This window comes from Anopheles merus, chromosome 3L, assembly GCF_017562075.2.
Source record: "Anopheles merus strain MAF chromosome 3L, AmerM5.1, whole genome shotgun sequence".
Classification (NCBI taxonomy): Eukaryota; Metazoa; Arthropoda; class Insecta; order Diptera; family Culicidae; genus Anopheles; species Anopheles merus.
Genome location: NC_054085.1, coordinates 18195431 through 18220214, shown reverse-complemented (window position 1 = coordinate 18220214; position 24784 = coordinate 18195431). Strand labels below are relative to the sequence as shown.

Below are 24784 nucleotides of genomic sequence, written 5' to 3'. Positions count from 1 at the left end.
ATCGACTGATTTATCGGTTCAATTTGTTTTTCACGCCTTTGACACTCACAGCGCAAGTGCGTCCGGGTGCGTAATGGGACACACCCTGGCTGTAGTTGGATGGCGCCTTCCGGCGACAATAATCCCACCACCAATCCCGCCGAACGTAGTGCCGGTTATGCTCGATTAAATGCGCACAGCCTGAGCTATTTGATTGCTTTTTACCTTCACCCACGGAGTTTTTTTCCTTCTTGCTGCTGCTGCTGCTGCTGCACTGCTGTCGGTTTATCTTCTGACGGCGAAGGAGAAATAAGCAAAAAATGCACAACGAACATACCGATCATCACGCCCATCTGAGACAGGGGTGAAAAATTTGAATTTATGATAGCGACAAATGTACAATCGGACGTGTTTTATTAGCGCGAAATGCTTTTCCATTTGGCACGATTGGTTTCTACGTTTTTTTTTGTTTGCTTCGTGCTACTGATCGGTGTAAGAATTTATTTACATAAGTGATGTATTGCCATGTGCAGCACTATAATGTTCCATTACGGACATAGTGTCAGCTCCCTTTCGTTTTATAAACTATTTCTTTTCATAGTTCAATCTTATTCTACACAATTTTTCTTCTTAAAACCAACAAAAAACAGTCTCACGTGTTTCCAAATTTTCCCTCCGCAAAGGAAAAAAGGATTCAACCCCTGCTGATTCTTGTCGAGACAAGTCACCGTAAAGAACCATCTCCACCCCGTTAAAACAAGGAATGCTTGTACGTATTTTCACCGATCCGTGATCAAGCCCCCGCAGCTTGTGCCCCCTTTTCCCAAATCCTTGTAAGCATCAGCGTAAGTGGATTTTGGCGCCTTGTTTTCCAGATCATTAAATGAATTTGTTTATGCTGTTTGCTCTTGCATGAACGAACCCCGTCCTCTGGGCCTGGGCATGTGTGTGCAGACGTGATACGGGGAGCGAGCAGACTAGCCCGGCTACTCGTAAAAAGGGGTTGCACGGTACTATAAACTAAGAAACCGAGCGAGAGAGAAAGAGAGTGGAGGTTGGGGTGATTCTTCTACGACAGGATGCAAGGACCGACGCGTCAGATGTCGCTATTTGTCGATATAGTTTACTTGCGGCTCATCCCCTCATTTCATGATGCGGTGTCGTGCTGATACATCCGTGAACAGGATGAGTCAACTGAAGGGATGTTGTTTTTGTTTTTTTTTTTTTTGTTAGTGCCAAATGTTACATGATTGAAATTTAGTAGAAGAAAAATACAGCAAACTGTTTGCAGCTGGTTTGCTTACATTGATATTCATTTTTTAGATCATTGTATCGACATAACAGCTGCAGAATCACGTAGTTTTGTTTGAATATGATTTTTTGCTAAATTTATTGGGTAATTTGTTACTTGTTTATGTAAAAAGTACTTCAAAATCTTTTATAATACTAGAAATATTATTTTTATTAGAGAATCCTTCTTTATTTTTCTATTATTACTTCATATTTCCGCGATTGTTTTATTGTTATTATCATATGATGTCAATGAATTAATTTCGATAGCAAAAACCAAACAGTTGTACAGTAGAACCCAAAATCATACAGCTTGTTGGCTTTAATCAAAATTTGCTTCACTTATTTCAAGCAAACAAAACCATTCGAACCACATTTTTCCATCCCAATCGTTCGTTACCCCTATCAACACATCTGGAAATTCTCCAATTTAAATAAAATAATTTGCCGCTCAAATAACACATCAAAACCACCAGCCCGAAAGCGCCCGAATCATTGAATTGTCCTCAAGAAGTCGTATTGACTGATCCTCTCCAGACGAATCCTCTCCTATTTGCTCTTGTGTCATCCAGACGCGTTCGACAATACTATTTTCCCAACACTTCCCGAACGGATATAACGATCAACCACCCGGCAACTCACCGGCACCGGCCGCAACCACAAACAACCAAACCGCCAAACCAGCATAATCGGACAATTGGTTTGTGGGGGGGGGGGGGGGGAGCTGGAGAATTACGAATCGAAACTACCGGTAAGCTTAAGCCTTAACATTCTCAAGCATAAGGTACGAACGTGCTGCTGGGCTGACACCAACCTTCAGGGGTCCTCCGGGGAGAACCTTCACTGGCACAACTGAGCTGCACACACGGACAAAGGAAGTCCCACCCCACGTTCGCCATAAGCCAAAAAGAAGAAACGGGTGTGCAGTGTACAGCTGTATCGTTTGCATTTGCATTTTGGCCTTCCCTCACCGCGCACTGTGCGGACGTTCGGACATAAATGTTTCAAATGGTTTCGCTCCATCCCGGGGGCGAGAAATTGCCCGGACAAGTACATGCAGGTTATAATAGTTTTCATTCAACCCGACAAGGCTAGCGAGCGACAACGATCGCCACACACCGCCCCGCTGGAAAAGGGGGCCTCCTATCGAAACAATTCGGTTGTGCCCGTTGTGACGGAAAGTCCGACTTGCTATACGGCTCGACTTGGAGGCGGGTTGTTGCATGTTTGTATAATCCGTTTGTTGAAAATATTTCACCACGAGAACGTGGATGCTTTTTCCGGTGTTAGATTCGTGCGATGGGGCACCCGGGCCCGGGCGTCCCGTTCCGGGAGTGGAGAAATTGAATTCGAAACCACGGAACCTCCTCCGGGTTTGCTGCTCGAGACGGGAGAGAAGTGTGTTGAGGAATGGTTTAATTTTTCAACCGTGTACCGGGCTCTACTTTAACAAGGAGTTAAAGCTGACGACATTAAACATGCCAAGGTGTGTTGCAAGGTGCTTGAAACACTTGGAAGGGCTTAAGGGTTTTGTTTAAGGGAGGAGAATTCCCTTGCTAGAATGTAAAAAAGAAAAAAGACTCGTCATCTGTCCATTAAGAGCTCCTGAATGTGTACAATATAATACTAAGAACTTTGCTAAAATTTAAGAAAAAAATAGGCTTTTTTATGATTGAATACAAGCAACATGTTCATTAAGAAGTCCCAATGAAATGTTTAACTGAATATTTAAAAAAGATTGCATACCTTCAGGCGTTCTGTACTGAACAAGAAAAACAGGATACAAAATGTTGCAACATAAAGCGACTGTTTACAAATGGTAATTTTGAATGAGAAATACAAAACCCAACAAAATACAGCAAACAACCAATCTGATATGTACAACAACATCGAGCTCTCCCTAACGTTTCAACGTTACACCCAACCGCAGCTGAAATTATCCCTTTTGCGGGGCATTATCGCAAACAGGACAAAACGTTTCACGTCCGCCTTAATCAAACCGACCCTCGCCGGCAATCATCTTGCCTAATAAAACACGATACGAATCAGACGGCAGCAACACGGAACCCGAACACGGAAGCGCAGCACCCTAGAAGAGAGGAAGTTTTCCATCCCCAGGTTTCGGCGGTTTTCCCCATTTGCCATTTGATGTGATTTGGACACCTTTCGGGCGCGTTTTCGACGCTGCAAAACGTCATCCCTCATAATACCTTGGAATTTGAACGTCAACTTGACGAGCGGGGGGGGGGGGGGGAAGCGATAGACGCAGCGTGGTGAAAGCAAAAACAGAACACGCAAGAATGAAGGAAAAGCTAACAGCCCCCGCAGCATCCTGTACCTTTACGGTCGATGCAAAAGGATACGCATCTCGTGATAAGCAAAAGCGTGTGTGTGTGTGTCTGTGTGTGTGGGGGGGGGGGGGGGGAGTGGAGAGGGATTTTGATACGACGCATTCATCCATTTCCTTTTCTATCCGTCCATCCCCATGCCACCCGCAATTTGCCCAGGAGATTACGTTTCGTAAATCCTTCCGCTAGAGTGACACTTTAATCGCCGCGCCGTTTCAGTATCGAATGAGTGAACCAGGGCAGGGCCGGAGTGATATGGGTCCAGACAGATTACTCCCAGACCCGCCCTACCCTTCCCAGAATCAAACAACCGTGCAAAAAGAACGAAACGACTGACAGAGCGCGTACATTGTGGGGAAGAAAGGTCGCAAAAAGTAAACGGAATTGTGGTTTGTTTTCATATGCAGTTCCTATTGTGTGTGTGTCTCTGTGTGTGTGTTTCCCTTACACAAAAGAATATTAAAACGCCTTCCTTAAACGCATCCCGCTTGTTGTCACTTCATTCGTAACCAAGTGGGGTGGCGAAGGAAAAAACAAGACAAAACAAAAATAACATAAACTGAACATCCTTCCGCAATAGAACCTTCCCATAACTGCATTATAATCTCGCTGTATAGTGTCTTATTTACGGGGCCAACTCTTGTAAAAGTAATGAAATAATTCTTATGACCTGCAAGAGGTATTTTCATTACCTAAATTTTATTTCAGTACCCATCCTTAACCATGACCAGGGTGTCCAGGAAGGGAATGAAAAGGAAAAATTAACTTTTAGAACCTTTTTTATCCCCCCCATTTTACATCTGTCTCCTTTGTTTCTCGGAACTACGTTATAATAATACCGAAAAAAAAACACAAAAAAAACCCTGCAAAAACTCCAAAAAAGCGAACCAACCGTCGGTGCCGCATTGAAACACCGTCGCCCCCACTGCAGGACCATTGGGGCTCGTTGAAGTGGAAAATTATACTTTTGATTTCTTTCTCCCTAAGCTGATGTTTTTCCTCGTTTTTTTTTCGTACGTGCGCCATCTTGCTTTGGTGTAGTACTTTGACTTTAGCCAATAGCCAGTAGAAGTTGGATGAGAGTAAGTTTTGCACCATTTCAGTAAAATGTACGTGAAAGTGAAAAAGGAAAACTCAAATCTCCCTCCTACCATCCTACCAGCTTTGACGCAGTGATTTTTGTGGTTAGTGTGCTTAGTGGACGTGTCCAGTTTTGCTCTCTCCGGCAACCCCTGCCTTATCGATATCATTTATTCCTCCCACAATATTAAATTTATGCTTCTCCTTTTTCGGCCAAACAATTTTCCAGCCAGCATCAAACGATGAGGAGACTAATCGGAGTACATATCCAAAAGTGCCTCCCTGCTCGAAGGCACATACCATCCGGAGGGCATTAGGCATCCCTCTCCCCGGGGCATGTAAAAGCGTAACCAAATGTCAGCTCCCCAGAATCGTATCGTGTTGTGTTTGTGTTATGCAAATAATATTTTGTCATTTTTATGCGAGATTTAATATGATTTGCATTTTTCCGATTGCCGTATGGCGGCGCTCTTGCCGCCCTTCCATTTCCCTATCAGCACGAAATGATGTTGGCGAATCGTAATCAAAACCATCTGCTCCGTCAGAGTGCTCCATTCGAGTAGCCGGACGGTCGTCGGGATTAAACGATCTCCACCCACAAGCGCCCAAAAGGGGGGGGGGGGTAGATGTAGAATCGTCAGAATTCTTTAAGCTCGATTTTCCGACATCGTCGCTACGGTGCACGAGCAAAGCTGTGGTTTTCCTTCTTGCATTTCTTCTCTCTTTCTCTCTGTGTGAACGCCCTCTCACACTCCGCACGCATCCATCCGAAACCTTGGAACCATCGCTGCCGCCAGACTTAAGCAAACCTTTTCCAGCTTTGTTCCTTTTTGCCGCAGCGAGAGCAAAGCGGAACCGTAACAGCGTATAAAGTAAAAAAATAAAATAAATAAATACACCTCCAATACGCGTACGTACCCCAGCAGCGTACCCAACAGAAGAAGATGAAAAAAAAACGAGCAGTCAAAATAAACGGTAAACATTTTACGTTAAATGTTCATAAACCGTTACGGACCTCGAACGCGCGCGCGCGCGGCTGATGTTTTGTGGAGTGTTAGGCCGGGACCGACCCGGCCTGCCACAAATCAGGAAAGCGAACCGTTCCGGATTAGGGTCTGATTTGATTGGCTCGCCTGTTTGCAAGGGACGACGGTCTCGGGACGCATGGGCGAGAATGTGCACACAACAAAAACAGTCGCAAATCCAAGTGCCACTTCCGGTTTGAAGCACACGGCAGCAACAGAAGAGCAACCATTTTCACCAGCCACCATTTAAACTGTACAATTTGGAGAGGAGGGGGGGACGTCTTTACGCACCACGTCTGGCACGTTATATTTGCATGTTTACTTATGATATTGAGACATCAAGCACGAGGGAAAGGAAGGAAGGATCATCAGACGTGGTGCTATTTTTATTGCTTTGCTGTTTTGTGCTCCGCCGGCAGCAACCGAGCATGATTGTTCAATCGAACGAAAACGTGTGCTGAAATGAAGCGATGCTGTTTGCTGAATATTAGACGCACGGCCATCAGACGGTCGTGATCGGTGTCGTGAAGCAGATAGGAACCTTTTTGGTTATCTGGGATATCATAGGAGGCTGATATAAAAAATAATGTTCACAGGATTGACACTAATAAACTTAAGATACTTTTCAGGAGATAGAATAAAAAAACAATTTAAGGGTATCATTATCATCATTATCAACAAAGCAGTAGAAAATTTACAGCTCGTGTCAAAATCAGATGACTACTTCGATTGTCTAGTAGCTTTTGAAACAAAGAGACCTAACAGATATTCGAATAGAGGCTAAAGCATTCCATTTGCATCATATTTATTAGATGCACTATTACATCTGTTTTTTCAACACAATTGTATTGTCTGGCTATGTCATTTCAGACCTAGATGATCCTACTTATCTTCTTAGCGCCATCTGATATTTTCCATTTAAACTATTCGAACACTTAGTGATAATTGTTGTTAGTATGACTGTCCTTCAAACTTAATGCGGTCAATATCGTGAACTCAACCATCGGCCTACTGCCGTATCTAATAACTTCAACAAAATCATCAATAATTAAACAAAAGTTATTTATGCTAGGAATTAAACAAATGTCCCTGTTGCCCAATATTTTAAGGTAGTCTTTGACTATTTTAGAACAGTAAAAAAGATTGCGTTGAGATCTGTATATTTGTACTAAATCTTGTACAGAATTGACAATGCCTAGTTGGCCTTGTACCAAGATGATCTTAGCGGATCTTCTTCTTTTTGGCTCAACAACCGTTGTAGTGCCCTGGAGCCGGTGTTGGCACCAGTGAAACTGGCCATATGCATGCCAAAGTTATGTCCTGATGTGTTCGATTGAGTTGACCCGTTTTTTCTTGATGAAGCTAGGTCGGTCGTCTTGGGTGTGTGTATGACTTAGTGGATTCTTTCGAATGACGTCAGATGCCACCACTTGCTCGTAAATTTTTATTTTATTCAAAAACTACTTTAAAGTAAACTTATCGTAAAGATACTTCCGTCCTTCTCAAAACCTGTGTTGGGGTAAGAGGTGGTATTTACCATCATCATCATTCATCAAGAGCTGCCTGTACCACTTGTAGAGTTGGCTTTCAATAAATTTTGGATTTCTCCCCGTAGTCAGTCCTACGTATGGCGGCACGGTCTATTTGGGGCTTGAACCCAAGACATGCGTGTTGTTAAGACGTACGAGATGACGACTGTACCACGAGACCGGCCTAAATGTACCATGAGACCTATCTTAGGGGATAATCGTGGCAAAAAAGTCATCAAGAAGCTTCTAGGAATTAAACTAAAGGCCCTATTACCCAGTTTTGTTCAGTGCCATACAATGCCTACGCACCTTACACTTAGAAAATCTGAGAGGATCACCATGAGATCATCTGAATATGAGAGGATCATTCTTCAGTAGCAAACGTTTCTAACATCAGCCAAAATTGTGTGGAGTCCATGTTGGATATGATTGTTCAGTTTTCCATCATTTGCGGGTATGGAGTATGGTCAAATTTGAAGGAAGAATTCCTACTAATGTAGACACACGGATAGCACTTTTACGGTAAAATTATCTGAATTACAATTGAAGTTACGGTAGGAAATGTCTACAAATCAGATATCACTGAACACTCTGAAGCTTTTAAATGATACAGCTTTTAGAGCTTCTACATCCCCCGAAAAAAACGTTGTTGATTCAAAAGCCATCATCTTGGTCTTGATTATTTAAATGTGTCCAAAGGTATATCCTATTCCAGCTACAGTACGCATCCATGAACAATGTTTGGAAAAACAGGCAATCAAAACTCATATTCTTAAATGCAATCAATGTAAGACACTGAGTATCATTTGCCGATGTACGCATCATTAAACAAATGAAGCTAAAATGAAGCAAGGAGCGTTCATAAAATATATCCCATTAAAACAATCCCTCAGGCCATGCAGCAACCAACATTCAAATGTAAGCGCTCAGTTTCCAATCAATTAGTTCTACGATCGAAATTCGCATTAAAAGAGTATTAAACAAACCATAATCTATCGTTGATAGAGTGAGTCAAAAACGAAGAGAGAAAAAAAAACAACCCCGATTGGAATAACTTCCCAGCAAACATCTGAATAAACTTCACGCTCCAATTGGCGCGCGGAAACTTTGGTACTGGTGCAAAACTGATGCTGGCATCGTATTTAGAGCGTAAAGCATTTAACCGTTTGCGAATCCTGCCCATTACACGCATGCCGGAAGCTCGTACATCTTTGCGTTAGTAACCTCAAACTAGTCACCGCACCGCAGAGACGGCACCACACAAACAAACAAATTATCGCAAACGCTTTCCGCTGCACCGAGTGTGTAGTGTAACCATGGCACAAGCAGGACGACCTCGCCCGTCGTTTGCATTGTGTGTGTGCGGGGATGAGCCAGTACCACCATAAATGCACTCTTGTTCACTTGCTCGCTCCCTGTCACATGTGTGCCATCATCATAACTTTACGGTTGGCTTTGTTACGATTTAGAGAGAGAGAAAGAGAGAGAGAGAGAGAGAGAGAGAGAGAGATAGAGAGAGAGAGAGCAAAAACACACACACAATCACCCAAACAGCCACCAGCTGCTGTGTGCCAAAGTTTAATTAAACCATTCCTAAAAGTTTCCAAAAGGACCCGCCTGGAGGGAGAATTCGCCAGCCAAGAATTGCATGTTCCTTCCAGCTGCGCACTCCCTTCCCCACCCCACATATACACACATATGGCCTCGAGTCAAGTTGGCACCTCCCACGATAGAGCGGAACGCTGTCAAGTTTACACTGCCATCATCATGCAATCGGGGATCGGTTTTTCTTTTACAAAACCCTCCACCCCCCCCCCCCCCCCACGGAACACTCTCCAATGGCCCAAGGATGGCACTGGCAGATGAAATGTACGCCTTTCCGGCTGCAAAGCGAGCTGCCGTTTCAGATCGGGAGCTAACTTTGCATAAAATGTTGCCTTCCGTTCCGATGTACACACATTCCGGCGGTGGCACTCTAGCAGGTGGGCCCCTGCCAAAACCCACATGCACACCACACAGACAGTGTGGGTGAGTGTGTGGATATGCTCAAATATCATAACTTATTAACGGCATAAAATATGAAATTGTCAAAAGCACTTAAACCCCGATAAGGGAACCGATCCTCTGAGCCGAGTGCCTTCTTCGAGATCCTGTTGATGGCTTTCGAGTCGAGCGCCCCTTCCCATTCGCACCCTCCGCAAGCGGTCCTGATTCATTATGGCAAATAATTAGAAGGAACAGAGACAGCAAGGGCTGCCAAAGGAGGGCGCATTATCACAGGCGACAGAATCGAATGCAGGGAAAACGGGAGATCAGCCTCGAAGCAATTTACCGAGTCTTGGAGACGAATCTCTTAAAAAGGCTGCACCTTCCCAACCCCTGTGTGCAAGCGCGTGGAAGGAGATCTGAAGGATCGGATAGAAAAAGGGCTTTTATGCCTGCTCATGCTCCGAATGGCTGAATTAGTTAACTCAACCCTTCAGCAGTTTCAGCCCTGCTTTTTTGTGTGTTTGATCGATATAATAACTTAAATTAAATCTACAGCCATTAAGCTTTAGTACCCGGCACTAGTTTGGTATTAAAAATCCCTACCACCCCCCCCCCCTCTGCCCCACAGCCTTGCACACTCATTCCTTCATCCGCACGGCAGACAGGTGAGCGAAGTGAACCGACGAAGTACGTCATTTCTTGGCAAGCTTTTCATTCGCTAGTAGCTCCGCGCGGCCCCGGAAGGCAAACTCTCTCCACAACCCTTCTTTACAGCTACATTAAGCGCTGCCCGGCATATGGATATGCATATTTATGAGAGAGGTGGAAAATGAACAAGGCAGCAAGGGTTGAGCGCGGGAGTTAGTTTTCCCTGCCCGGGACACATACTACACCATCCTCGTAAGCGGGCGAGCTGGTAAGTAACCTGCTTGGAGTAACGCTTTGGAGCGCCGATGCAAGCATCCGAGATGATGGATGAAATGGTGAAAGATGCGAACAGAGAGATTGCTTCTTTTCATTAAATATTGAAATTCAATGGTTTTGCAGCTGAAAGGCGAACGGTGGGCTGCGCTGCCGCTTGCATCCATCCCCCGCAGCAGGATTGAACTGATCAAACGAGATTTCCGCTGGCTGGCAGCTGCCAGCTGAGATGGCTTTTAATACAAACGGCACAGTGGGCACGGCTGGATGTCGTAGGTGAAGAAATGGAGAGCCAAAAAAAACACACGCTTACCTCATCACTGCTGTGATGTTGGGAGCAATAAATTTGGAGAATTAATGCAGTCACCACTAAATTATTAATTGCAGCATTAACCCTAAAGCCTTCGAACTAACTTAAAAAGCAACACTATCACTTTCAGCCCTGTTCCCAACAAATCCAGGGTGCTTTGACCAACGCGACCAATCTCCCATGGCCTGCTGTGCACTTGCGGGAGGAGGAAAATGCGCCGCCACTCTTAAGCCCATAAATACACCGCCCCAACCGAGCCACAGTCTTTCACAGTCCATCTGGTGCTGGTTCCGACCGGAAACCGTCATAAATAAAATCAGCATTTTATCAATATTTGTGCGATATGCATCTCATCCTGCCCGCTGGCCCGGAGGGGACCAAAGCCGAAGTAATTGAAAATTATTCCTCTGATCTGCTTCCCATGTTTTTTATCTCACTGCACCTGAGCTGGGGCTGCATGCCCAAAGGGTAGTCTTCGTGTTTTTTGCCCTTAATTCTTTTTCAGCTTCAATTCAGCACACAAAACCCAGAATTGCGTTCCAACGGATACGTTCCATTTGCTTTTGCCCGTTCCGTGCGTTTCCCTTGGGGAGAGAGCGGTTCGAGGATTCCTACATCCTCATCCGATGGTTTGTGTGTGTATTTGAGTGTATTTCAAATGTACCGGGATAAGCAAAACCAACCCCCAGCAACCTAACAAAACCCGACTAAACACGGCCGGAGCACCGGAATGAAATCTCACCCGCCTTATTGCCGGAGGCTTTCTTCGTGGTTCCAAAAAACTCATTTCGACTAATTTCTCCCGGGAATGAGCTGTCCTTCTTCGCTGTGTTCTCTTCCTTGCTGTATACTTGCGCTGGTAGTACTTCTGCAACAGCAACAACCAAACAAAAAATACACACACACATAAACACAAGCCAAAAACATTATTCCCATTAAACGAGTGACCCTATCGTTTCTCTCTTTCTCTCTATCGCTCCCCTTGAACATTGGAATGTTCGTCATTTAAAGTTTTTGCTCCAATTGGTACAGGCAGGGAGAGGGAGAGAGGTGGCTTTTGGCACCCGGGAGACCGACCTCGCCAAACCTTTGCATGAACAAGACAATGCGCCCCGAAGGCACGTTACTTTCGGACAGACCGGGACCGCACTTCGGAACTGGAGCTTGGCTGGAAGTTTTGCCATTTGGTGGTGCCATTTGTGCTCGGAGGAAGCAGACGAAGCCCGGTACTAGCAAACCGACAGTTCCGGCCAGCCTGCCTCTGTCCGGCCAGGGTGCAATCGGCGCACAACTTCTTGACTTGGCACCGGGCAAGCACTGACGCCATGGCCGGACTCGGAAGAAGCACATCTTCCGAAGAGTTATGCAAATGTGTCAGACAATTTATGTTTATGAATAACATTATGATTACGGTTCGGGGAAGATGATAGAGAGAGAGAGAGAGGGTGGGAGAGAAAGCTTAAGAAGAGAATGATCTCAACACAACAACGTTCGCTTGTGCCGTTTCGATTATTTATGATTAATTGTTCGGAATCACTTGGCAGCCTCGGTTTGGGGTTGTTGTGCGCTTTGCCACAGTTTGGCCAGTTAATGGACCATTTTCTAACAATCCGTCCAATGGGCCTTTCGAAGATTGGACGATCGAGTGAGTCGGGGCCAATAACATACTTCTCTCGCATTCACTCTGTTTATTGCTCGCTATTTTGCTGGTAAGTGATTTGGGATCTTCATAAAAGGCTTTCGAACCTCGGATGGACCACTCACCCCAGAAGTAGTAAATCATCACAAGCGGACAACAGGGCTGGCTCATTTTTCTAACCGCCACCGGTCTAACTCGTTTGGTAACAATATATTTTGAAGAAGACAGTTAGGAAGGGTATGGGAAATTTTTGAGTAGGTCTTCAAAGTTAATTTCGGTATATATTTTTCACTTTCAAACTACGCACAACTCAATCAACCGATCATAACTCAAGATCATAAGGTTTTGATAGCATCGTTCAATGATTTTGATAGCATCGTTCAATGTTCATTACATCTACAATCGATTGATTTTCAATTACAAAATCACGTAGAGAAAATTGTTTTTTCTTTTTTAATTTATTTATTGCATCCTAGATGGTAACTCACTCAAACACTGATTGAGTTTTAATCAAATGGAGATAACAATTGAACTGACACGCATTAAATACATCACTAAGTGTGGCTTCAAATGAGTATGCATGTCATAACAAATTTCTTACATGAAGTGGGAATATCCGCGTATTTTTTTGGACAAATTGGACTAACTTCAACCTTACAATTGATAAGCTCCTCCCATTGGGTGGACTCCACATTGGAGGCTTGTTTGATGTTTTTGCTTTTGCATGTTTCACATTTGTATTAATCACAATATGCGATATGGTGCCTCAAGACGCTCTTTCAGCTGCAATTAACTGCACTGACCTTAACGTTTGGTGGAGCCAATGGTTTTATTTGCCCCGTTGCAAAGCTGATAAGCTTTTCTTTATGTGAATTCTTTACGATTTTTTCCCATCCCTAGGTTACTATAAAAACCAGCCGTTCGTGAAACGTTCCTCTGTGTTCTTTTGATAGAAGTTAAGTGATCGGTAGCAGTGCACCATGTTAAATACTAAAGTAATGTTCTTCCTTCTGTTAGTAGCATTTCTTACACCAACAATCCACTGTTCCGGCGAAATTTGTAGTAATTCGTCCCTCACTGGCTTTGGGTACGAGATGATAACGGCGAAGCTAGATCATATTCTGTGCAAACTAACCGCGATGGAGATTGCTATGAAAAAGGATCGGGAAAGAATCGAACAGAAGCTATCTTCAGCTATCAACCAACTAACGTCGAAGGAAAATCCATCTCAGTTGAAAGTCAGTAGGCAAACCTACGTTCGCTCGTGCAAGGAAGAGCCATCGAAACAATCAGGCATATATTTAATACAGCCTGCCGAAAATCATTACCCATTCGTGGGATTCTGCGATCATACTTTTTTCGAAGGAGGCTGGCTAGTGATCCAGCAACGCTTTAACGGATCGCTGGACTTTTATCGCAACTGGGTCGAGTACCGGAATGGGTTCCGAAGTGTCGATGGAGAGTTTTGGCTCGGTTTGGAACTCATGCATTCGTTAACTTCGATGCGCTCCCACGAACTAATGGTGGAGTTGGGAGATTTCTCCGGAAACTTCGGGTACGCACGCTATAGTGAGTTTGCGATTGGCAGTGAGGCGGAACAATATCCACTAGCAAAGCTGAGATCGTACACAGGAACAGCAGGAGATTCATTAGAAAACCAAAAAGGCATGAAATTTTCGACCAAGGACCGCGACAATGACATTGCATCCTGGAGCTGTGCTGTCGCGTACGAGGGAGCATGGTGGTACAAAGATTGTCACTATTCCAATTTGAACGGAGTGTATATGAATAGAGCTGATGCAAAATCTATGTGTTGGTTCCACTATAACACATCTCACGAGGGATTGGCATATTCCAGAATGTTGATTCGCGAAATATAATCACAGCACAATGTATAAATTACACTTAATATCAATAAAAGGAAGAGAAAAGTTTTTGAACCAAATATCTGCATTCGAAGTATCCAAATTCCATGGTTTTTATTGAATCGATCATTGCATTGCATCAACAGTAAATTGATTTCATAAAGTTTATCTTTGCTTTGTGTTCTTCACGATGTAGAGTATGTGAATGTTCGGAAGTTCTTTGTTAAGTTCAAATTACTTTACAATTGTTATTGGCAAAGTTAAACAGATTATTGAGTTTAATTATAGTTATTGATTCCGATGAGAGACATCATCAAAATAAAACAGAAACAACCAACCGTGTGGCTGTAAAAGTCTATCACACTTTCCTGACGTGCGTTAGGCACTCCATTACACCTTTTCCTGTTTTTACTCCTCTAACGAAAAATAAATTCTCTCCCTAGCATTACAAATCACCAAGTAAACAAGCTTCGAAAAAATGCCGAACAAAATGTCTCTCCTCATAACAAGCGAATGAATAAAAAAAAAGATTCACGAAAGATATTTTCCATCCCCCTAACTCATCTTCCAATAAAACCAACCCGTTTTCCGCCACAACACCAAGCCTTCATCTCGCAGATGATCGAAGGACAGAAATATATCATCTTCGTACGCTTCTTCGCACTCCAGCAAGCCGGAAGCATGCCGATGTTCTTGAAAAGGAGGGCTATCAGTTCGCTTACATGATGCGTTTAGCCTTAACGAGTGTGGCTGTATCCTTTTGCCTGCTGCGTTGCTGATATGCCGTTCGCGAAACACTTTCGGGTGTGAACACATACACAAACGAGTCAACAACCATTTCCTGCTGTGCTTCCAAGTTTCCGGCCAAGGCAGAGAGGAGTAAAAAAGATCCAAACTTCACAAGCCACCAACCCACCGTATCGGCTAGTCTCTATCAGGGATAGGAGTGCAACCGCTCAATCCATAGATCATTGCATTGGAAGTTTTCGAGGACAAATTGTTTGCCCATCGAAGGCAGCACGACCAATGTGAATCCCCCACTCGGGACCAAAGGGGGCTTTCGTGGCAGCATAAATAGTGAGTGACTTCCGATTTGGGAGCTCCAGCGTTCTTTTTTGTTTGCTTTCTTTCCACGTTTTTTGAAGTCCATCATGTAGACACGTAGGGTTTAGAAAATATCTAGCTTTATACTTGTGTTGTGCAAATGGTTTTCTTGGTTATTGTGTGTGTATGTTTTTGCGCCATGTTTTTTGCATCCTTTTCGCATTTTCCCTCCCCCTTGTGCGCTTGTTTTTGTGTCACCATGAATCTTGAATACACCGAGCCCGGGCCCGGTAGCGCACATAAATCACATCGGTATAGATAAATTATGAGCGCGCACCCTTTCGATCTTTCGAGTGGGGCCTGAAATATTGTTCCACCTAAACCGTCCTAAAACACTCACGTGGGAGGGTTAGTAGAAAAAGAGAGGCCTTCATTTTTAAGTTTTTTTTTGGTTCGTGCTCTTAAGCACGCCGATAAACTTCACTCCAAGAGGTAGTCATAGATCAACAACTTTTCGAACGAAAAACCTACTCGGGAGGATCGATACGGAAAATGATTTACGTCATGGTAGAAAAATATTATGCAAATATTTAGAACCTTCATCAAACATGTAAAGGTGAGAAAAATGAAACTGTATAATGCACCGTAAGCAATGCAATCTCTGTACCGGTCCAACTTATTTTGTTTAATCTATTACGCTCAGAGCGATAGAGTCTACCCAAAGCGAGATGAGTTTCAACCAAGTAGAGATAACAAACGGACTGACACGCATTATTGAATTCACCGAAAGTGACTTTAAAAGATTATGCATGCCGTAAACATTAGCTTACATCAAGTGGGAATTCCCACGTGATTATTGGACAAATTGGACCACCTTTAACCTTTACCAATTGATAAGCTCTCTTCGTTGGGTGGGCCTTTTGGACTTGATTTTGATTTTTACTTCTGCATGTAATACATTTGTGTTAATCATAACAAGCGATATGAAACATTAAGACGCTCTTTAAGTTGCAATTAACTGTACTGGCCCTGATGTGTTTTTATTTTTACTTTAAGCTTTTTATTTGCTTCTTTACACAACTGATAAGCTTTGCTTGCTATTCCCTGTCTACAATTTTTCCCCTTCCCGGGGTAATATAAAAAACGAGCCGTATTCTCCGTTCCTCAGTGTCATTCTGGTAGAAGTAAAGGTAACAGTTCAGCATGAGTGACCATCAAGTGATATTCTACCTTCTATTACTAGTATTTCTTACAACAAAAATTCACCGACGAAAACTGTGCTAATTCGTCCCTCACCGGCTTTGGGTACGAGATGATAACAGCGAAACTGGACCATATTCAGTGCAAGCTGACCGCGATCGAGCTTGCTATGAACGAGGATCGGAAGCGCTTCGACCAGAAGCTGTCTACAGCTGTCAGCCAACTGAGCGAAACGATTGGCCGCAATCTGACCGCACTGAGCACACAAACAAATAAAATGCTCACTGAGGAGACCGCCAACGCCAACCACGAACGGATGCGAGATGAGATTCAAATGCTTTTATCGAAGCAAGACCCGGCTCCATTTATGGTTACTTCTGGCCTAAATCTTCACAGTGTTTCGTTTCAATCGTGCAAGACCAATCCATCGAAGCGATCGGGCAAGTATCTGATACAACCTTCCGAAAATCACGAACCATTCCTCGGTTACTGCGAACAGTCTAGTTTCGGAGGAGGTTGGCTTGTGTTCCAGTATCGTTTTAATGGATCGGTGGACTTTGATCGCAACTAGGATGACTATCGGAACGGGTTTGGAAGCCTCGATGGAGAGTTTTGGCTCGGCTTGGAACACTTGCATTGTATTACGCAGGCACGACAACACGAACTGTTGGTTGAGATGAAAGATTTCGATGGAAACTATTTTTACGCACTGCATAGCGAGTTCGAAATAGGCAGCGAGGCAGAGCAATATATGTTAAATAAGGTTAAATTGTCTTTAGGAACAGTAAAAGATGGATTAGAATATCATAAAGGGATGAAGTTTTCGACCAAGGATCGGGACAATGATCACTATCCCGATAAAAGCTGTGCTCCCATATACGGAGGAGCTTGGTGGTATAGTTGTGCTAACACTTCAAATCTAAATGATCGTTATATGAATAGTACAAGTGGAAAATCTATAAGCTGGTATTTTTACAAATCATCCTATTTGGGTTTAGCATACTCAAGAATGTTGGTTCGCGAAATTTAACGCGTTTTAATCAATAAAATAAAACAAACATGCATCCATTCCAAGCTCAGTTGAATTTCCAGAACCAGTTAACAGTTGCATACGTTTGGTGTATTATCGCTGCATCTTCATCCTTGGTCTGGTGACTCGCCGGAATGCTGTGCGTTATGATAAGGCATCAACTTATGAAGTTATAGACGTGATCGCACTACTAAAATAAAAAAAAAACTACTATAAGCAACACATTTATGGAAGAGAGTCTATTCACAGTTACAATAAACATGACTGACCCTGCCACTTGAAATAAAAAGGCACAACTAAAACACCACACTAAACGACTGATAAGGCAGACCGCATTATTTTTGCATACGTTATCGCAGTTTTTGAGACCGCATCCGAACGTTTCATGCATAGAGTAGAACACAGATGACCAATCAGATAATTTACTTACTATGGTGTGCTGAAAGCCAAGTCGTGGGAATCAGTTGCTGTCTTGAGAATTACAATGCAACCAGACCTAAAAAGCGGCACTATAAAAGGAAGCCACATACGCCATTGCTCAGCATCATTCCATTGTGGTAATTGGTTCTAGATGACCATGAACGTTCATTCAGTGTTTTTGTATCTTGTGGTAGTCTTGTTTTCAACACCAAAAGTGCACGGTATCGAGCAAAATGATTCACATCCATCCCTCACCGGCTTTGGATACGAGGTCATTACAACCAAGCTGGAATACCTCCAGTACAAACTGATCGCAATGGAGCTCGCGATGAAGGAGGATCGAGAAACTATCGAGCTGAAGCTGACCCATCAGGAGACTCTTATGGATGAACTATTGTGGACCATCGACCAGAAGCAGTCGGAAGTTACGGGGACCATCAGCCAACTGAGTCGAGCGGTCGGTCACAATCTAACCGCACTGAAGACACAGTCGAATAAAATGCTCTCGCAGCAGACGGCCTGCGCCAACCACGAACAAATGCGGAACGAGATCCAAATGCTAGCGTCAAAGGAAGATCGAGGTCAATTCAAGGCCAGTTTTTGGTCTACATCGACGAAAACCCCCGTTCGCTCGTGCAAGGAAACGCCATCGAAGCAATCGGGCAAGTATCTGATACAACCGACCGAAAACGACGAACCATTCATGGGGTACTGCGATCAAACGACTTTCGGAGGAGGCTGGCTAGTGATTCAGCATCGGTTTAACGGATCGTTGGACTTTTATCGCAACTGGGTCGAGTATCGGAATGGATTCGGAAGTGTCGATGAAGAGTTTTGGCTCGGTTTGGAGCGTTTGCATTGGTTGACTTCAGCACGATCCTACGAATTATTAGTGGAGTTGAAAGATTTCTCCGGAAACTACGTTTACGCACGCTATAGTGAGTTTGCGATTGGCAGTGAGGCGGAACAATATCCACTATCAAAACTGGGATCGTACACAGGAACAGCAGGAGATTCATTACATCACCACAAAGGGATGAAGTTCTCCACCAAGGATCGGGACAATGATAGTACAGGTGGAAACTGTGCTACCGAAAACGAGGGAGCATGGTGGTACAAAGAGTGTCACTACTCAAATCTGAATGGAGTTTATATGGATAAAGTGGACCCAAAAGCTATATGTTGGTACCATTACAAATCTTCTTACCAGGGATTGGCATATTCCAGAATGCTGATACGTGAAACATAATCATAGCGCACTGCATAACATCAAATTTACACGAATAAAATGAAAAATCTGATCAATCTGCATTCAAAGTTTCCAATATCCAAACTATATGCATTTAGAACGTGTGCTGCTATACTGGTTCTTCTGCCGAGGTCTATTTTAAGATAAATTTCTAGAAGATTTCAACCTCTTGAGTATGATAATTCATCTAACTTCCAATTCTCGCAGGATATCATGTACGAGGTCGCAGGATTATAATCTACTTCTTCTTCTTCTTTGGCACAACAACCGCTGTCGGTCAAGGCCTGCCAGTACCCACTAATGAAGCTTGGCTTTCAGTGACTTATTGTTACCATAGCAGGATAGTCAGTCCTACGTATGGGGGCACGGTCTATTCGGGACTTGAACCCATGACGGGCATGTTGTTACGTCGTACGAGTTGACGACTGTACCACCAGACCGGCCCAGGATTATGATCTTCTTTTGTTAAAAACAATCTAATTTTGCTCTACTTTTGTTAAAAACAATCTGCTGTACATCCTATTGTCTGATCATTTCTTAGCTCGTCTTAGATCATTTAAATGCTCACACTTTATGAAATAAAGTCTGCGTGTACATCAATTCATACAGCCACCGAATGCTACACATCCATCGTTGTTAGTATGACCCCGTGAACCGCTCAGACTTCACGGTGTTCCCCTACTATATGGTTCAATTGTGTAAATGATGTAGTAATTTGGGTACCAAAAATGGCATTTCGTTACTTTTTTTTTCGTCCCCCTTTGTAACAATCCCTTGCTGCCAGTCCCTAGCTTCAGTATCTCATACAATAATCGGCCAATAAAATCAGAAAAATCAACCCAATCAAACTACTGTGCTGTGGTTCCATCACAAAACGACACCTATTCCCGCCCTCCCCAAGGATCGTGCTAAGTTCATGCATCAAGCACGTGAGCATACGCTAACCGTAACACCGATTCCGAACCAAAGCTGGCACAGCTTCGTACGCGAGTGCCAATCAAAACCTTTCCCTGCTGCTGCTGCTGCTGCTCCATCTTGCCCACCTAATGCAGTCGGTGCAAATGTTTACCCTGTCGACTCACGTCGACACACTGTCCCGGGGTTCGGGGAAAATGGTTGCGCTTCCAGCCTCGAATACGCGAACAACGTGATGTACTACTGCTTGCCAAACATAGTCACACGAAACTTTTGATGCACCACTACCCAGGCACCGCGCGTATGTGTGTGTTGAAATCGTTTACCTCCCCCTTCCCAGCTTGCCAATGTGTTTTCGTGACAGCAAGCTCTAAAATCCCTAGCGTCCCGTCTTCTGATACCGCCTTATTTCAGAGGACGGCGGCAGAAGGAGAGTCCCTGAAACACTTCACATGCGGGTTTAAGCGGTGCCCGGTGTCTTTCGCTTCTTAAAACGAGCTTCGTGCAAATGATCCTCAAAAGAACGCATCGCACACTGCTAGCTTCTTTGTGAACTTATTTGACGAACGTGACTATTAGACAATTTTATTTGTGCACGTTGGTGCCGCACCACCACCCCCATCACTTGCTCGCTGCGTCGTCTTGCGTCGTCAAAATTGGCCCACAGGCATCATCTTCATCCGCACGTCCGTCCGTTCCCCGGGATGTACGAATGTTTCAATGCACAAAACAAAACAAAAAACTTCTACCACTTCCCACCCCTGCGACAAGAAGCTGTACGCAATTGGAACTGATATATCTCCGCAAACAGACAGACTCACACACGTGGGAAGCACTGACTGCATCATGTTCGTGTCATGGATGTCCTCCTTATGCTGCTCCTTATGCCTTGCCAGTCGCAGTCGCTGCATTGCTGCTCACGGCGCATACTGCCATCGTGCAGTGTTTTGGACCCCCCCCCCCCTTCAAAAAGTTTTCATGGATGCACAATATTTGGCAAGCATGCCGCTGGTGCCGTTTTGCAGTGAGGTGAACTTTTCCCGAGCGCCATTCTTCTGCTCGCCAAAGAAGTGGCTCTGCTGGCTGGCACGACGGTACGATTCCACCGGTTCGCTGGTGACGATTGGCTCCGGGCGGTGTTTGCCTGGAAAAGTTTTAATGGTCATGTAGTGTGAATGGTACCGAATGAGGGAAGGCACAGTGTACAATCATTTTTCCGATCTGCAAGAAGGATAGTGCCATATGCAGGGGTTTGATTTGCAGCGATGATATCGTTTCTAGTTATAAGAGTCTGTTAACTTCAAATGGAGGCTATTTGGATGGATAGATATTTGGCTTTTCTTACATTTATATTAGGCACTTTACATCTTTAAATGATAATTAAACTATATCCAAGGTATATGCTTAATGCATTAAGATGTCAAAGATAACAACCTTACTTGTATTTTAGATTAAACTGAATATGATGTAGCTCTTTGCTCATGTATTTTATAATTTTATAAAAAATCGAATTTCTTTTGATTTTTACACATTGCGTATTAAACACGTACGATTTGCTTCAAAATTTTTAACTCCGTATCCTGAAATACCATGCTTCGCTTAAGAACCTCGTAGCAAAAGAGCAGAATATTCGACTGCCCAAAACTGTTCAAATGTTAATTAAATGATCCAATATTTATAGTTTACAACCAAACATTCATCCAATAAAACTACCCTTTCTCTCTATCTCTATAATTTACTCTTCCCCTACAATATCCTCGTTTGCGCAATCGAATGAACAATCTTTTGCTCCAAATAAACGGCTCCAGTTTTTCATTTACCCATCTATTCTAGGAATCATAAATTTAGCATCTAATGCGACTGATAACAATCATCCAGCACGCATCATCCACCGTGAAGCCATAACGAACGAACGAAGACCTCCACCCATGCACCTATATTACGAATCATTTCACGTCCGACTGTCGTCAACCCAATTTCCCCAAATCTTTGCCACAGCACACAAAATGCTGTTGGGGAAAAATCACCAATCGCACCCAAAACCAAGATCAGAAATAAATGCATCGCACCAATAAGCAACGCGATGACCAATCAAGAATTTCGACAACTTGTGACCAGTCGCCCTTTTACTTCCCCAAATGATTCCACCGAATGCCGCACTCGATTTTGGGGATCTTACGCTGTTCCCTAGCGTTACTTGCGTTTTGCCATTTATGGGAAAGTGTCTACCGGTCACTCTGTTTCAGTATCTCTTTCTCTGCCTCTCTCTCCTCCTAAGCCGGTAAACGAGAACATTAAACGGTTCGGCGCTCAGTAACTGGCGCCAAATGTGTTCACCCACCCATTTCGATTTCATCCCCCCCCAGTAAGGCTACTGCAGAATCATGATTAACTTTTACTCTCGCTCCGTTGAGCTGATGCTGTACCCGGTCCAGGGCCGATGCTGGTTCGAGTCTATCTTTATTGGAGTCAATAAATTTAATTTGCTATAGCTATTTCCGGTTTACGAGCGCAGGATACTGCTGCCAGTACGGTAGCAAACGGTCACTCTTCCGTTGGTAAGGAGGCCAAGCTGGCACGCACTTGCAAGCGTTCCGACTAAGCATCCGAGGCAGCAGGCCCCCTAGAGTACGTAGGCTACCGAAAGTAGGTACCGTTAACCGAGAACAAAACAGGACATAAATTAACGGAATAATTTATCCAACTACACTCCTCGGTGCTCGAATAAAGAAAAATTGCCCGGCCCGCACCACTGCCCGTGATGAGTGAGTGATGCTGGCAGACGGATCGTTTCCATGCTGGATCGTTTCATGTGCGTGGAGTAGCCGTACTGTCTGTTAGGATGGATTCGTCTGGTGTTAAACGATACAGAGAGCGGCAGTGTAGTGAGATAGGTTGTAGGAAATTTGCTAGAATTAATTCAATTTCATTACAGTACTGTTTGATACCGTACAGGGAAATTCTTTGCTATCGTGCTTTTTTGGAAGGGTAGTATCTGTTCAAGGATGTTCCCTGATGCACTCTTTAGTAGTGATGTGCTGTATGGAGCGCACCCACGACTCCGATCCGAGTCCGACTATTGTTAGTCCGATTCGGACTCCAGCAAAATGGAACCACTAGATCCGCCTGGAGTTGGAGTCATCCGGAGTCGTTCGGAGTCGTCCGGAGTCGTCCGGAGTCGGAGTTGTCCGGGATCGTCCGGAGTCGTCCGGAGTCGTCTGGAGTCGCCCGGGGTCGTTTGGAGTCGGAGTTGTCCAGAGTCGTCCAGAGTCGTCCTGAGTCGTCTGAAGTCGTTCAAAGTCGTTCGGAGTCGGAGTCGTCCAGAGTCGTACGGAGTCGTCCTGAGTCGTCTGAAGTCGTTTGGAGTCATTCGGAGTCATCTGGAGTCATTCGGAGTCGTCCGGAGTCGTCCAGAGTCGTTCGAAGTCATCCGGAGTCGGAGTCGTCCGGAGTCGTCCAGAGTCGTCATGAGTAGTTTGGAGTCGTTCAGAGTCGTTCAGAGTCGTTCAAAGTCATCCGGAGTCGGAGTCATCCGAAGTCGTCTGGAGTCGCCCGGAGTCGTCCGCAGTCGTTCGGAGTCCTTCGGAATCGTCGGAGTCGTCCGGAGTCGTTTGGAATCGGAGTTGGTCGGAGTCAACAGGAGCAGTGTGGTTTAATGTGCTTGTGATCAGACATTTCCTTTCGTTGCGTTTTTTTTTTGTCTTTCCCTTTGCCCGTGCACTTCCTATACAAGCCGACCTCGGCCGACTCCAGATGACTCCGGATGACTCCGTCTGCAGCCGATTCTGGATGACTTCAGGCAACTCCGGACGACTCCGGACCTTTTCAGACGATTCCGAACGACTTCGGATATGGCAGCGCGGACCTACCTTCCGGAGTCGATTCCAAATTTATTGGAGTCGGATCGAAGTCGACTCCGGATTTTTGCCAACTTTTGCACATCACTACTCTTGAGCATCTAGGAGCAGTAAATGAACTCAAAATAAGATAAGAAAAGCGAACAACTTCAAGAATCACAATGTTAAACAAAAACGTGGAGTTTTTAGGGTTTTGTTTTATTCCTATTCCAATATTCTGAGCATCAATCGTACTTATGTCTATAATTTCAGTGTTCGTGCTCTGTTTCAATGTTTCAACATCTCTAGTCTAATTAGACTTAGACGGCAAAAAAGAAACTGTGATAAATCTCGACATTTCCTTATGTCTGAAAGCTCTCAGAATGTCCTACAAATGTCCTACTCACAACTATTATGATCATCCTTCTTTCTTCCTATTATTTTAAGTTGTAACTGGACAATCCGTTGACCCCGTCTCACTGGATGTGTGAAGTTCTCCAAAATGGTCCTGCCTGATCTTACTCCTAACTACGCGACACACTTTCTGACAAAACGGTGAATTTATTACTTAATTTTTCTCTCCAACAAAAAATCAATAACCGTTCTAATTTGCAACTTTGTACATGCGTCCCCAACAAATCAATGGCCCTGAAGAACCCCATTTTCCCTTCACCGTAGCATGCCAGGGCTGCGTTTTTCAACCCCGCACTAAATTTATTCGTCCCGGATACAGCTCTTCCCAATCATCTCCAACGTGCCTGTGCTAGACTTTTGCCCTTTGCTCACTGACCGATATTGGACGAACGAATCGCTTTCGTTGCAATTAATCAGCAAAGCAATCCAAACCTCCACCATCGGTACAGGTTACGGAGAACAAATACAAGGCTTACTCGCACACAAAACCCTTCGGCACCGGCATGCTAGGCAAATGGCAAATTGCTTCAAATTTACGAACGACATTCCACCGTACAAGCGGAACGCAACAAGCGAAATTTTGTTGTTTTTATGTAGCGTGAATCTTTACCCCGCTGTGCCAGTCGTGCGATTTAGCGCCGACCCATGGCTAAACGGTGCCGACTGGTAACCGTTTCTTCACGTGCCAACCAACCATCCAT

At 44.2% G+C, this 24784-nt stretch overlaps 3 protein-coding genes across 3 annotated transcripts; all 3 read left to right on the top strand.

The window, feature by feature from the left end:
• The first annotated feature begins 13167 nt into the window (after positions 1 to 13167).
• LOC121599009 (ficolin-2-like) lies at positions 13168 to 13990 on the top strand. The gene is made up of 2 exons (XM_041926455.1): positions 13168 to 13890; positions 13969 to 13990. Exons 1-2 carry the CDS (start codon positions 13205 to 13207, stop codon positions 13988 to 13990), a joined length of 708 nt encoding a protein of 235 aa, XP_041782389.1. The 5' UTR covers positions 13168 to 13204.
• Positions 13991 to 16200: 2210 nt separating this feature from the next.
• On the top strand, positions 16201 to 17536 carry LOC121599378 (fibrinogen gamma chain-like). Its single transcript, XM_041927129.1, has one exon. It carries the CDS (start codon positions 16332 to 16334, stop codon positions 16788 to 16790), a length of 459 nt encoding a protein of 152 aa, XP_041783063.1. The 5' UTR covers positions 16201 to 16331; the 3' UTR covers positions 16791 to 17536.
• Positions 17537 to 17784: 248 nt separating this feature from the next.
• LOC121600327 (microfibril-associated glycoprotein 4-like) lies at positions 17785 to 18980 on the top strand. The gene has a single exon (XM_041928809.1). It carries the CDS (start codon positions 17821 to 17823, stop codon positions 18916 to 18918), a length of 1098 nt encoding a protein of 365 aa, XP_041784743.1. The 5' UTR covers positions 17785 to 17820; the 3' UTR covers positions 18919 to 18980.
• Positions 18981 to 24784: the final 5804 nt, after the last annotated feature.